At 55.0% G+C, this 11,349-nt stretch overlaps 2 protein-coding genes across 4 annotated transcripts; one reads left to right on the top strand and one right to left on the bottom strand.

Annotated features, from left to right (window-relative positions):
• Positions 1-10: 10 nt before the first annotated feature.
• On the bottom strand, positions 11-6,210 carry Tmem198 (transmembrane protein 198). Of its 2 annotated transcripts, none has more exons than XM_032901416.1 (5): positions 5,825-6,210; positions 5,314-5,518; positions 2,504-3,079; positions 1,145-1,347; positions 11-866 (listed from the first exon to the last, which is right to left on the bottom strand). In XM_032901416.1, the coding sequence occupies exons 2-5, from the start codon at positions 5,477-5,479 to the stop codon at positions 729-731; spliced, it is 1,083 nt and encodes a 360-aa protein (XP_032757307.1). In that variant the 5' UTR covers positions 5,480-5,518; positions 5,825-6,210; the 3' UTR covers positions 11-728. The 2 variants fall into 2 exon arrangements, with proteins under 2 accessions (XP_032757307.1, XP_032757308.1); XM_032901417.1 differs by having other exon boundaries at positions 5,382-5,518.
• Positions 6,211-6,402: 192 nt separating this feature from the next.
• Positions 6,403-11,105, top strand: Chpf (chondroitin polymerizing factor). Of its 2 annotated transcripts, none has more exons than XM_032901412.1 (4): positions 6,403-6,910; positions 7,871-8,444; positions 8,940-9,119; positions 9,447-11,105. In XM_032901412.1, exons 1-4 carry the CDS (start codon positions 6,609-6,611, stop codon positions 10,701-10,703), a joined length of 2,313 nt encoding a protein of 770 aa, XP_032757303.1. In that variant the 5' UTR covers positions 6,403-6,608; the 3' UTR covers positions 10,704-11,105. The 2 variants fall into 2 exon arrangements, with proteins under 2 accessions (XP_032757303.1, XP_032757304.1); XM_032901413.1 differs by lacking the exon at positions 6,403-6,910 and adding an exon at positions 7,277-7,419.
• Positions 11,106-11,349: the final 244 nt, after the last annotated feature.

Raw genomic sequence — 11,349 nt, 5'->3', positions numbered from 1 at the left:
TGAAGACTTCTGGCAGAGGCCGCATAGTTTGGCACATTTATAAAAGATGTAAAACAGGGCGGGAGGAGACAGAAGCATGAGGTGTCTAAGGTGGCATAGCAGACACCAGACATGCACCGTGCATTTAAGCCCTTTTCCCTCCACCCTCCCAAACCCAACCCAGAACAGCACCCCTCACCCTCATCCTCTGCCACTGCCCTCAGGCTGGTGGCTTTGCAGAGGTCAGGGGACCAGGGTGAGGAGTGCTGCTATTAGTCCCGTGGACAATAACAAGAACCCTTAGATGAATGGTTGGAAGGTAGAGCAGTAGGGGAGGCGGGTGGGCCTCCTCCACACAGACATGCAGGAGAGTGGCCCATGGGACCCCAGCAGCGGGGACAGGAGGCGGAGCTGGCCCTGAAGAAGCCCTGCCAGTCGAATCTAAGGCAAGGGTCCCAGTATCCCCTCCAAGCCTACCCCTTCACACACATGTATGGGCAACACACAACCCTGAGCACATCCCAATGGGGCTCACACCCCGAGTCCCTCGGGAGCTTGGACGGGAACTTCTCCCTCAGGCCAGGCCTACCTAGCCTGAGACACAGCCTCCCTTCTGGTGGCTGGCCAACCCTCTCCAAGGAGGTGAGACAGCCAAAGGCCACAGGGCCTTGCAGCCTCAATAGTGGCCTGGCAGGCGTCTCGAAGATGTCAGAGCTGGTGACTGGAGAGCCCAGACAGCGGGAACATGACTACACCCGTACAGGGGGTCCCGAGCAGGCTGTCAGTGGGCCCCGGGACCCATACTCATAGTCCGTGTCTGTAGGTGAGGCCATGAAGGAGCTCAGAGAGCTCCCAGTTTGCCGGTCCCGGAAGCTCTGGATGTAACTCTGTGGGGAAGGAAGAACAGGTCTGAGTCCTGCCGGAGAACTACCTCTCCACGTTCCACCCAGGCCTGCACTAACTCAAGCCATCTCCAAACTGAGCCCACAGCCCTGAAACCCACCATATACCATATCCATTTAATGCCAATACTTGGTACACCTGTCCCTACCGCCAAAGCTGAATCAGAGCCCAGGTATAGAGGTTCTGTCCCCTAAGAAGACAGTACTGTGTGGTCAGTCTACATTCCTCCCACCCTGGGGCTGGAGGGGTTCTGGGGCCTCACCGGGGAGAGAACATCTCCATTGAAGCGTTTAATGGGCACTGGCCTGCGTCTATAAGCAGGATCAGGGGGACCAGGCCTTGGAGGTGCCCGAGGACCTCTGGGAGGAGCCCGAGGGGGTCTCTTCTTCCGCCGCTTCTCCTTGCGTTCTTCCTGCTGCCGGATCCTCATCAGCTGCACTCGCCTTCGCTGCCGGCTGATGACCACTGTAGAGGAATGGGCACAGAAGAGACTCAAGTCCACATAGCTCTTCACGGGGGCCCTCTTCCTCTCTTCCCCTCAGAGGCTTTAGGCTTCAACAGGCCTTTGCCCACAACTACTACCACCCCCTTCCACCCTTTCCTGATTTCATACCTCCAAGGCCTGTATGCGCAATATCAGCCCCACCCCCACCCCCCGTTGCTGCCGTCCCGGGGTCAGACACCATCCCATCATCTTTTAGCTAGACAGCTCCTTCACTATTTCCTTTCTCCATCTACCTCCCCCCTCTAACACAGCAGTTCTCAACCTGAAGGTCCCAACCCCTTGGGGTGGTTGAACAACCATTCACAGGCATCACCTAAGACTACCAGAAAACAATATTTAGTTTACATTACAATTCATAACAGTAGCAAATTACAATGACGATGTAGCAACAAGACTAAACTTATGGTTGGGGGTCACCACAACATGAGGAACTGTATTAAAGGGTCGTAGCGTCAGGAAGGTTGAGGACCGCTGCTCTAATGCATTCTACATTCCCAAACATTAGCCTATGTTCTTTCCTCTCCTACTCTTAAGTCCTCCATGGGCATCTCACTGTGCTTGTAACAGATTTCAGCAAACCTCACAAACTGACCCGCACCAAGCAGCCTTCCTTGACCACCCTAACTAAGTACAGTGGACCTCCTAAAGTTAGTGCTTCAAATCGCCTTGTATCTCTCTCCATACCACTCTGCATAAGAGAAGTTAACTTATTGTCTGTTTGCATGATCTATTATCTGTTTCTTGATTACCTTGATTGCACACCCTTCATAAAAGCATTAACCTTCTCTGGTAGCCTTTATCAAGCCAAAGCCCAGCATGTGTTGGGCAAGCATGCTACCTGAGCTACATCCTCTCCCCTGCTTCTGTTTCATCTCTGCTATATTACCCCAGTGCCTGGAGTGGACTTGAACTAGAGCCAGTGTTCCACACATTCTTTGGGATGAATATTATTACTTAAGCCTGTTTTCCTAGACCCTGACCAAGTCAACTTTCTAACCCATCGAGGCCCTGATTTTTCATGTGTAGTTTCTGTCTCTGCTCACTAGCCCCTCTATTTCACCACCCGTCTTCCTCCACCCCTTCTTCCCATGCCCACCCTAGCCTGTGTCCTCTCACCTTCTGTGTGGGAGTCCCTCTCGGTTGTCACCCTCCACTGCACCAGAACGCCCATCAGGCTAAGGAGAGGCCAGAGTGCCAGCAGGGCCCAGCTCCGCCAGCAGAGGGGAGGCACAGGGGCAGCCCGCAGTCGCTCCACCACGTAGCGCCCCAGCAGTAGCAGTTCGGCAAAATAGTCTGCGGCGGTGGCAATGAGTGCAGCACCCGTCACGGCAGTGGCAAGGGTGGTGAGTGGCCGGGGCCAGCGCAGCGTTAGCAGGGCACAGAGCAGGCCGCCTCCCAGCAGCAGCCCCAGTGGGCCCCATACAGAGCCAGGCTGGTAATAGGGTGCGGAGCCTAGTAGGGCAGCAGCAGCGAGCAGCAGACCGAGCAGTAGCCCCACCAGGAAGAGGCCCACGCTGCGTACCAGCATGGCTACCAGTCCGCAGAGCAGTCCAATGCCCAGTGCGATGCCCGCGCTTGCCCCAGCACTCAGCTGCGTCTCCAGAACCCGCTCTCGGTAGCACAACAGGAAGATGACCACTGAGCCAAACAGCAACCCAGTGAGGAAGAGTACTGCCTTGAAGCAGCGGTAACCTGGAGGGGAACAGGGCCAGTGAGGGGCCAAAATGAGGTTACCAGGCTAGAAGTCAGAGGGGTCGGGGACGTGCACAAGGGCATCAGAGACATGGGTGCTAAGAATTGGAGGTCATGAGAGCTCAAGGGGGAGCTATGGAAGTCAGGGGAGATCATGTAGATGTTTTCTGGGAATCGTTGGGAAGACATGTAATTATTGAACTAATGATCTAAAGCCTTTGAAGGTCAAAGTTAAGAATCACTGGAGTTGAGTAAATCGGCCATGGGGCAATAGGGTCTTTAGGATCACAAGCTCCAGAGAGATCACTGGAGTCACAAGGGGATCAGAAATGGAGTCTCCGGTGCCTCCGAGGAGGACTATTCAGACATGAAGAACCTGTAAGTCAGGAAAAAAATGTATAGGGGTGAGGTCACATAGGTTTAGAAGGCATATCCTTGTGTGGTCACAGGGCTTCAGAGATAAAGCAGTGCTGGAAAGTTATGGAGAGGACAGAGCTTGGTTTGGGGAGAGGAGGTCTTTGTAGGTCAAGGGACTGGATAAGAGTAGTGTCATTAAGATTATTTTTTTTTTCCAGAGCTGGGGACCGAACTTAGGGCCTTGCGCATGCTAGGCAAGCACGCTACCACTGAGCTAAATCCCCAACCCGGTCATTAAGATTATTAAAGACAAAGTGGAACACTGAGGCCAGAGAAATGGGAGCACTAGAGGCCACCATGTGGAGATCAATCTATTAACTGGAGTTACAGGGATCAGATAGAACCAGTGGGTGAATACTAGGAGCTAAGAGGTTGCAGAATCCAAGAGGACTACGTGGAGAACAGGCGGTTGTAGGAACTTGAGAGCCATTAGTGGTACTTGAAAGAGGAATGGGGTGCAGATCATGAACAATGGAGAAAGTAGAAGTCAGAGTTGGGAGTCAAGGAGAGGCAGGGAGAGCCAAAGAGAAAGATGATAAAGAGAAAAGGGAGATTTGGTTCCAAGAATGGGTGTATCAGACCCCAGAAGGTTCTGAAGTCAAGAGGAACAGAGTTTAGAAAAGGCTCTGAATCTCCAGTAGGGACATCCAAGAAGGGTAGGATGATACAGGAGCTGAGGGTAAGGAATGAGGCTATTCAGAGCACCATGCAGAGGGAAGAGGTACCCAGAACAGAGGGGGCGGGATCTTTGGAGACCCACTGCATGTCCTAAACCCTTGTGGGGGGGCATTTTTCCTGCCCACTCTGCAAATGTACAAGAAAGACGACCTGATCCTATATTCCACATCCTATATTCCCAACTATTCTAACACACTTCTGGCAAACCATGCCAGCCTCCCTGCCCAAACTGGTTCTGATATGTATAATCTTCTTGAAGGCCTTCTTTGGGTCCCTATTCATAGAAGACACTCTCCACTGTGAAGTTCTATAACTTCCTGAAGAATCCACTGGGCCTTTATTCACTTTAAGCTGACACTAGCCCACAGGTTTCCTTTGTGAAAATGGGAAAAAGGTATACTTTTCTCTAGAGAAGGTAGCCTTGGGCCAAGATAGTTGTCAAACGGACTCACACACACCTGTTCAACTGAACTGCAGTTACTACTCACCCACCCCACCCCACTGAACTATGTAATCCTTTTTGGCTTTGAGCTTCCGTTCCCTTGCTTTGGCTTCCTGAATGCTGGGATTACAGGCATACCACGCCCTCCCCCATACAACCCTTGACAATAACCATCCTTATGGGAATCTGCCTTGTAGGCGATCTCCATGTGTATGACTACCATCCAGCCCTCTAATATGTATCACAAGTGTGAATATTCCAGGTCCCACCCCCACCATACAATATGCCCTGTTGTAAGGGATCATGTTTAATCACCATTCTTTTTAGTGTCTGCTTATCCTAGTGATCCAAACATATCCTCACCACGATAGCCATTATTCTATGAGTACCTACTAATTCTTGTCTGTATGAGACGAATGTTGTTGTCTTTGTCCAGGTGAAAAAGCTGAGACCCAGGTTAACATGCCCATTAGATCACAGTGACTAACATAGAGCCGGGTTCAAACTCAAAGAGCCTAATTCAGAACCTGTTCTCTGTAGAACCTAGAGTCAACGATCTACAAATATATTTGAGATCAGCAAGAGAAAGAGATAGCCATGGGGGTCGGATGGGCTGAAAATGATTTTGGAGACACCAGAAAAAGGAAACTTAGGGAAAGAGTGGAGGGCCACAGGTGAGGGATGAGGGGGATCTCACCAAAGAAGCAGTAGACGACTCCAAACAAGCAGCACATGATGCAGACGAGGGCAGGCAGTGCCTGATACCTGCGCTCCAGAGGCTGTTGACAAGGTGCACCCCAGAAGGTATCATCCGGCTCCGGGGGCAGCAGCTGAAACCGCAGAGTTTCCATAGTACCCGGCATAGTGCTGGGAATGAAGGAGGGTCACCCTCCCAGGACAACCTGACGGGGAGGAAATCGGGGTCAAGAGTCAGTCGTGGGTCTCCACCAGAATAACAGTGCGAGTGGGGGAATTCAGCAAGGGCACAGTGGACAAAGGAATGGTGCCCACATCAGGCAGTTCTAGAAGCGTCTCTAGAACAGGGAGCAAAGACAAAGGGAAACAAGTGCCTGACTAGAGGCGGCTGGGATGGACTTAAAAGAGGGACTAGATGGGGCTAGACGAGGAGAGGGAGGGTGCTGCTGGCAAAAAAAGGCAGCCTGAACACCATCTGTGGGAGGCTTAATTTGGAAATGTCCAAGATCTACCTGGGCTGGAGGTGACCCGAGCTTCCGAGCAAAGGAGGGTGTGCAGGGCCGGAGGAGCGGAGGTTGTTGGACGCCAGAGGCTCCGACTAACTGGGGTCCGGGCAAAGTCCTCCGTGCGAAGGGGGTTGCTGGGCCGGAGAGACGGGTCTCTGTGCGACGGCGTCGTCGCCCCACCTCCAACACCGGCTGGCACTGCAGCCCCACAGTCCGGTGACTCGGGCCCGGCCCGGGGAAGAGAAAGGAGCAGGAGCTCGGGCTGTCCCGGAGCGCGGCCCCATGCCCTGAGCCCGCCGGCGGCCTTTGGTGCTGATGGACAGCTCCGGCCTCTGCTCCTGACGTCACTCAGGGTGCACCATCCTGGCAGGGGCGGGCTGCTTCTGACGTCATCCGGGACGCACCAACCACGCAGGGGGAGACAGGAGACTCCGCCCCCGGCGTCTGCCTCTCCGGCGCTGAGGAGGGGGCACTTCCGGGGGTCCTTCCCCTTTAACCTCCTCCCCTCTTCCCTTTCTGGTAGCTGACGGCTGAGACCCCACCTTGGGGGCGGGGCCCTCTCGGTGACACGTCGGACAGCAGCTGCCTGGGAGGCCCGGGCGCGCAGTGCTGCTCTAAGGGCTGCAGACCTACCCGGGGGTTCCGGGCTTGAGCTACTATCTCTGCTTGGCGGGGAGGGAACGGGCCCGCCTGCTGGGCTCGGGCCCTCCGGATCCGCCCCCTCCCGGGTCCCGCCCCCTCGGAGCCGCCTCGGGCTGCGCGGGGGCCCGGGACCCGCTGTCGGGACGCCATGCGGGCGTCGCTGCTGCTGTCCGTGCTGCGGCCTGCGGGGCCGGTGGCTGTGGGCATCTCTCTGGGCTTCACCCTGAGCTTGCTCAGCGTCACCTGGGTGGAGGAGCCTTGCGGACCCGGACCACCCCAACCCGGCGACTCTGAGCTGCCGCCGCGCGGCAACACCAACGCGGCGCGCCGGCCCAACTCGGTGCAGCCCGGAGCGGAGCGCGAGAGGCCCGGGGCCGAGGAAAGCTGGGAGCCTCGTGTCTTGCCCTACCATCCCGCCCAGCCAGGCCAGGCTACCAAGAAGGCCGTCAGGTACTCATCCGCTCCGTCCGCCCTAACCCCTCAGGCACCAGCCAGGATGCGCGCGCTAAGGAGGCCGCCAGAGGCCGGGTCAGGCTCCGGAAGGAAGGGGCCGGCCGGCCAGGAAGTCCTTGGGCCTCGATTACTTCCTATGACCCTGCTTTGCAGGGAGACCGAGGGCCAATTTGAAGCTTTTTCTGGATCCCGTCCGGGTCTGAGCTGAGCTAAACCGACTCCATCCAATAGTACTCCAAAGACCCTCTTAGCCCCGCCACTGGTCTGTTTAGGATTAGAGAAATTAGTGTTAAGGAGGATACGTGTATAAAAAGGGGGAAAGAAAAAGGAGGGAACTGGAATTTACCTGTATTTCATTCCTAGATGGGTTTGAAGGGCCACCTTGGGATGAGATGGGAGAGGGAGGAATGTACTCATCACATTGATGTCTCTGCCCACGAATTGAAGTAATTTCTTCTAAGTAACAGTGAATTCCAGTTGTACAACTTACCTTCTACCTTAGGAAGGTGAGTCACTGTCTTAGTTTGCCCCTCTCCAAAAGACATTCTCTGCACCACTATGCCATATGCTTCTACACCTCATTTGTAGGTCATATTTGGGGGCGGGGATGATGGCCTATTCATGCAGCAGGAAGTTTATGCACTGTGTGCCAAGCATTTTACTGTTTAAATGCAATCAGTCCCATTTTACAGATGGCACAAGTTAAGTAATAGGCTCAGGGACACAACTACTAGGTTGCGAAATCTGGAATTCTCTCTAATGTAGCTCTCTTACCTGCATCTGCATTGGAATTGCTATCTCCTAAATGCAATACCGTCTGTGAGACCAATATTTCACTTAAATCATGTCTCGTGGGAGAGAAGTTATTCTTATCCTCTTCGTGGGTGCAAAACAGGTCCAGAGAAGAAATAACAAGCGAAGCTGTATGCTATCTTGTTCATAACTGTCTTTTCCCAGAACTCGGTATATCAGCACGGAACTGGGCATCAGGCAGAAGCTGCTAGTGGCAGTGCTGACCTCACAGGCCACGTTGCCTACACTGGGTGTGGCTGTAAACCGAACTCTGGGACACCGATTGGAGCATGTAGTGTTCCTGACCGGTGCGAGGGGCCGCCGGACACCATCAGGCATGGCGGTGGTGGCACTGGGCGAAGAGCGGCCCATCGGACACCTGCACCTGGCGCTGCGCCACCTGCTGGAGCAACACGGCGATGACTTTGACTGGTTTTTCCTAGTGCCTGATGCCACCTACACTGAGGCGCATGGACTGGACCGCCTAACTGGCCACCTCAGCCTTGCTTCAGCAACCCACCTCTATCTTGGCCGACCGCAGGACTTCATCGGTGGAGAGACTACCCCAGGCCGTTACTGCCACGGGGGCTTTGGAGTGTTGTTGTCTCGCACACTACTACAGCAACTGCGCCCCCACCTGGAAAGCTGCCGTAATGACATCGTCAGTGCTCGCCCAGATGAGTGGTTGGGCCGGTGCATCCTTGATGCCACAGGCATTGGCTGTACTGGTGACCATGAGGTAAGAAGATAAGCCTCCCGATAGTATCTCCTGTCAGAGCTTGCATACTTTCCCAGGAGAGATATGGGGTAATGGAGAGACAGGTCTAGGTTTTCTCTATTAATCTTTTTTTTTTTTTTTTTTTTTTAATCTCAGCAGCTCTCGGTAAATTACTAGATCTGAGCTTCAATAGCTTCATGCATGCTAATGGAAACAATTATTAGGCAGGGCTGTATAGGGATTTGAGAAAGTAAGAGGTCCTTGCACATAATATATATCCAGTGTCAGCTATTTTAGTTAGCTCTGTGGACACCTCTGAGACAGCTTTCACAGAGGAGCTCACAGAGACCTAACCAGTACAACATCAGCTGGTAAAATAGACTTCAAATCCACAGAACTCTGACTTCCAAGTCCATAAATGATTATAGGATTAGAAGATGAGCCGCTAGCTAAGAGATGGAGGGAAGACAGCTCTGTCATTGCTCCCATTTTGAATGCTCCCCTTCCTCTCCCCAGGGAATGCACTACAACTATCTGGAACTGAGCCCTGGGGAACCTGTGCAGGAGGGGGACCCTCGTTTCCGCAGCGCCTTGACAGCCCACCCTGTGCATGACCCTGTGCACATGTACCAGCTGCACAAAGCTTTTGCCCGGGCTGAGCTGGACCGCACATACCAGGAGATTCAAGAACTGCAGGTACAGCCTGGGCTTGAGGGTAGGGGAGTCAAGGGATGAAGGGGAGCAGGTCCTGAGAGACCTCGGGAATAAAAAGTCAGTGATAAAGTCACAGAGCAGGCCCACAGCCAGGTCCTTGACCTTTGTGGAACCGCCAGGAAGCTCCCTTTTTAACTTTTAAACTGTCTTGATCTGTGGAGAAACTGTTGTGGGGCCCTTGGGTTTACAGGGCAGAGGAGAGGTAAACTGCAGGTCCTCCCTGAGTATCACTGACTGCTCACAAAGCCTCCAGATGTATACTGACTATGTGATCCCCTGCCTTGCTCATGGCCTTTTTTTCCGGCCCAGTGGGAGATCCAGAATACCAGCAGACTGGCTGCTGATGGGGAGAGGGCTTCTACCTGGCCAGTGGGCATTCCAGCGCCGTCTCGCCCTGCCTCGCGCTTTGAGGTTCTGCGCTGGGACTACTTCACGGAACAGCACACTTTCTCCTGTGCTGACGGCTCGCCCCGCTGCCCGCTGCGTGGGGCCGACCAGGCCGATGTGGCTGATGTCCTAGGAACAGCCTTAGAGGAGCTCAACCGCCGTTACCAGCCAGCACTGCGGCTCCAGAAGCAACAGCTGGTGAATGGCTACCGGCGTTTTGATCCAGCCCGAGGTATGGAGTACACACTAGACTTGCAGCTGGAAGCGCTGACGCCCCAGGGTGGCCGCTGGCCCCTCACCCACAGGGTACAGCTCCTTCGGCCCTTGAGCCGAGTGGAGATCTTGCCTGTGCCCTATGTCACCGAGGCTTCTCGGGTCACTGTGCTGCTGCCTCTGGCTGCAGCAGAGCGTGACCTGGCATCTGGCTTCCTAGAAGCCTTTGCCACTGCAGCACTGGAACCTGGCGATGCCGCAGCCTTGACCCTGCTGCTGCTGTATGAGCCACGCCAGGCCCAGCGGGCAGCCCACGCAGATGTCTTCGCACCCGTCAAAGCCCACGTGGCCGAGCTAGAGCGGCGTTTCCCTGGTGCCCGAGTGCCCTGGCTCAGTGTACAGACAGCCGCGCCCTCTCCGCTGCGCCTCATGGATCTACTCTCCAAGAAGCACCCGCTGGACACTCTGTTCCTGCTGGCCGGGCCAGACACCGTGCTCACACCCGACTTCCTGAACCGCTGCCGCATGCACGCCATCTCGGGCTGGCAAGCCTTCTTTCCCATGCACTTCCAGGCCTTCCACCCTGCTGTGGCTCCACCTCAGGGCCCTGGGCCACCAGAACTGGGCCGTGACACTGGCCACTTTGATCGTCAGGCTGCCAGCGAGGCATGCTTCTACAACTCCGACTATGTGGCGGCCCGTGGACGGCTGGTGGCAGCCTCCGAGCAGGAGGAGGAGCTGCTGGAGAGCCTGGATGTGTATGAGTTGTTTCTACGCTTCTCCAGCTTGCATGTGCTGAGGGCAGTGGAACCAGCCTTGCTGCAGCGCTACCGGGCCCAGCCATGCAGCGCTCGGCTCAGCGAGGACCTTTATCACCGCTGTCGCCAGAGCGTGCTCGAGGGCCTTGGCTCCCGCACCCAGCTTGCCATGCTGCTCTTTGAACAGGAACAGGGTAACAGCACCTAAGGCCTGCACCTGTCCCTGCTCTTCCGCAGTAACCTGGAGCCGCATGCCAGCCTCGCTGGACAGGGCCGGCTGTAGCCTCAGACCCTAGGGCAGCCCACTGGTCCTTTGTCTCTTGCTTTGTTGGACCCATGGGCTCAGGACAAGCCCTGAGACAGGTGCCCTAGAGCCATCCTTTCTTGTCCAGTGTCCCTGCCCCCTTGACGCTGCTGATTCAGGCTGTGGCCTCTGTGTTTATGCCTAACGCCAGCCATGCTTCTGGGGCTCTTGTCCTGGGGGCTGGGCTGTAGATGAGTTGTTGGAGAAGGTGAGAGCTGAGAAAGGAGGGTTACGGGATCTACTGCCTTCTCCCTTCTGGATCCACGGTGAAGCCCTGGCTTAATAAACTGGCTAAGAGTGTCCTGATGAGTGGAGACTGGTGATTCAGTTTGGCAAGGAAGGCGTGGGAGTAGGGGATTGACTCTGAGGATGGAGGAGCCCTGGGGCTGCAGAGCCTTCTTTTCCTTTCACAGGGATCAAGTCATGGATGCCCAGCCCCCAGCAAGTGCATGGACGAGCTCTCGCTCTCCTGCCTCTCTCCCACCCTCTCCCCCTACACACACACACACACACACACACACACACACACACACACACACACACACACACA

This window comes from Rattus rattus, chromosome 4, assembly GCF_011064425.1.
Source record: "Rattus rattus isolate New Zealand chromosome 4, Rrattus_CSIRO_v1, whole genome shotgun sequence".
NCBI lineage: Eukaryota > Metazoa > Chordata > Mammalia > Rodentia > Muridae > Rattus > Rattus rattus.
This window is presented reverse-complemented; position numbering and strand designations above follow the sequence as displayed.

Excerpts from the sequence above, each read along its gene's own strand:
- Tmem198 (XM_032901416.1), bottom strand. The coding sequence starts at position 5,479 with ATGCCGGGTACTATGGAAACTCTGCGGTTTCAGCTGCTGCCCCCGGAG. Across the intron at positions 3,080-5,313 it reads AGTCGTCTACTGCTTCTTTG|GTTACCGCTGCTTCAAGGCA; the intron begins GTGAGATCCCCC and ends GTTCCCCTCCAG. Across the intron at positions 867-1,144 it reads ATGGAGATGTTCTCTCCCCG|AGTTACATCCAGAGCTTCCG; the intron begins GTGAGGCCCCAG and ends CCTTCCCCACAG.
- Chpf (XM_032901412.1), top strand. The coding sequence starts at position 6,609 with ATGCGGGCGTCGCTGCTGCTGTCCGTGCTGCGGCCTGCGGGGCCGGTG. Across the intron at positions 6,911-7,870 it reads GCTACCAAGAAGGCCGTCAG|AACTCGGTATATCAGCACGG; the intron begins GTACTCATCCGC and ends GTCTTTTCCCAG. Across the intron at positions 8,445-8,939 it reads GCTGTACTGGTGACCATGAG|GGAATGCACTACAACTATCT; the intron begins GTAAGAAGATAA and ends TCCTCTCCCCAG.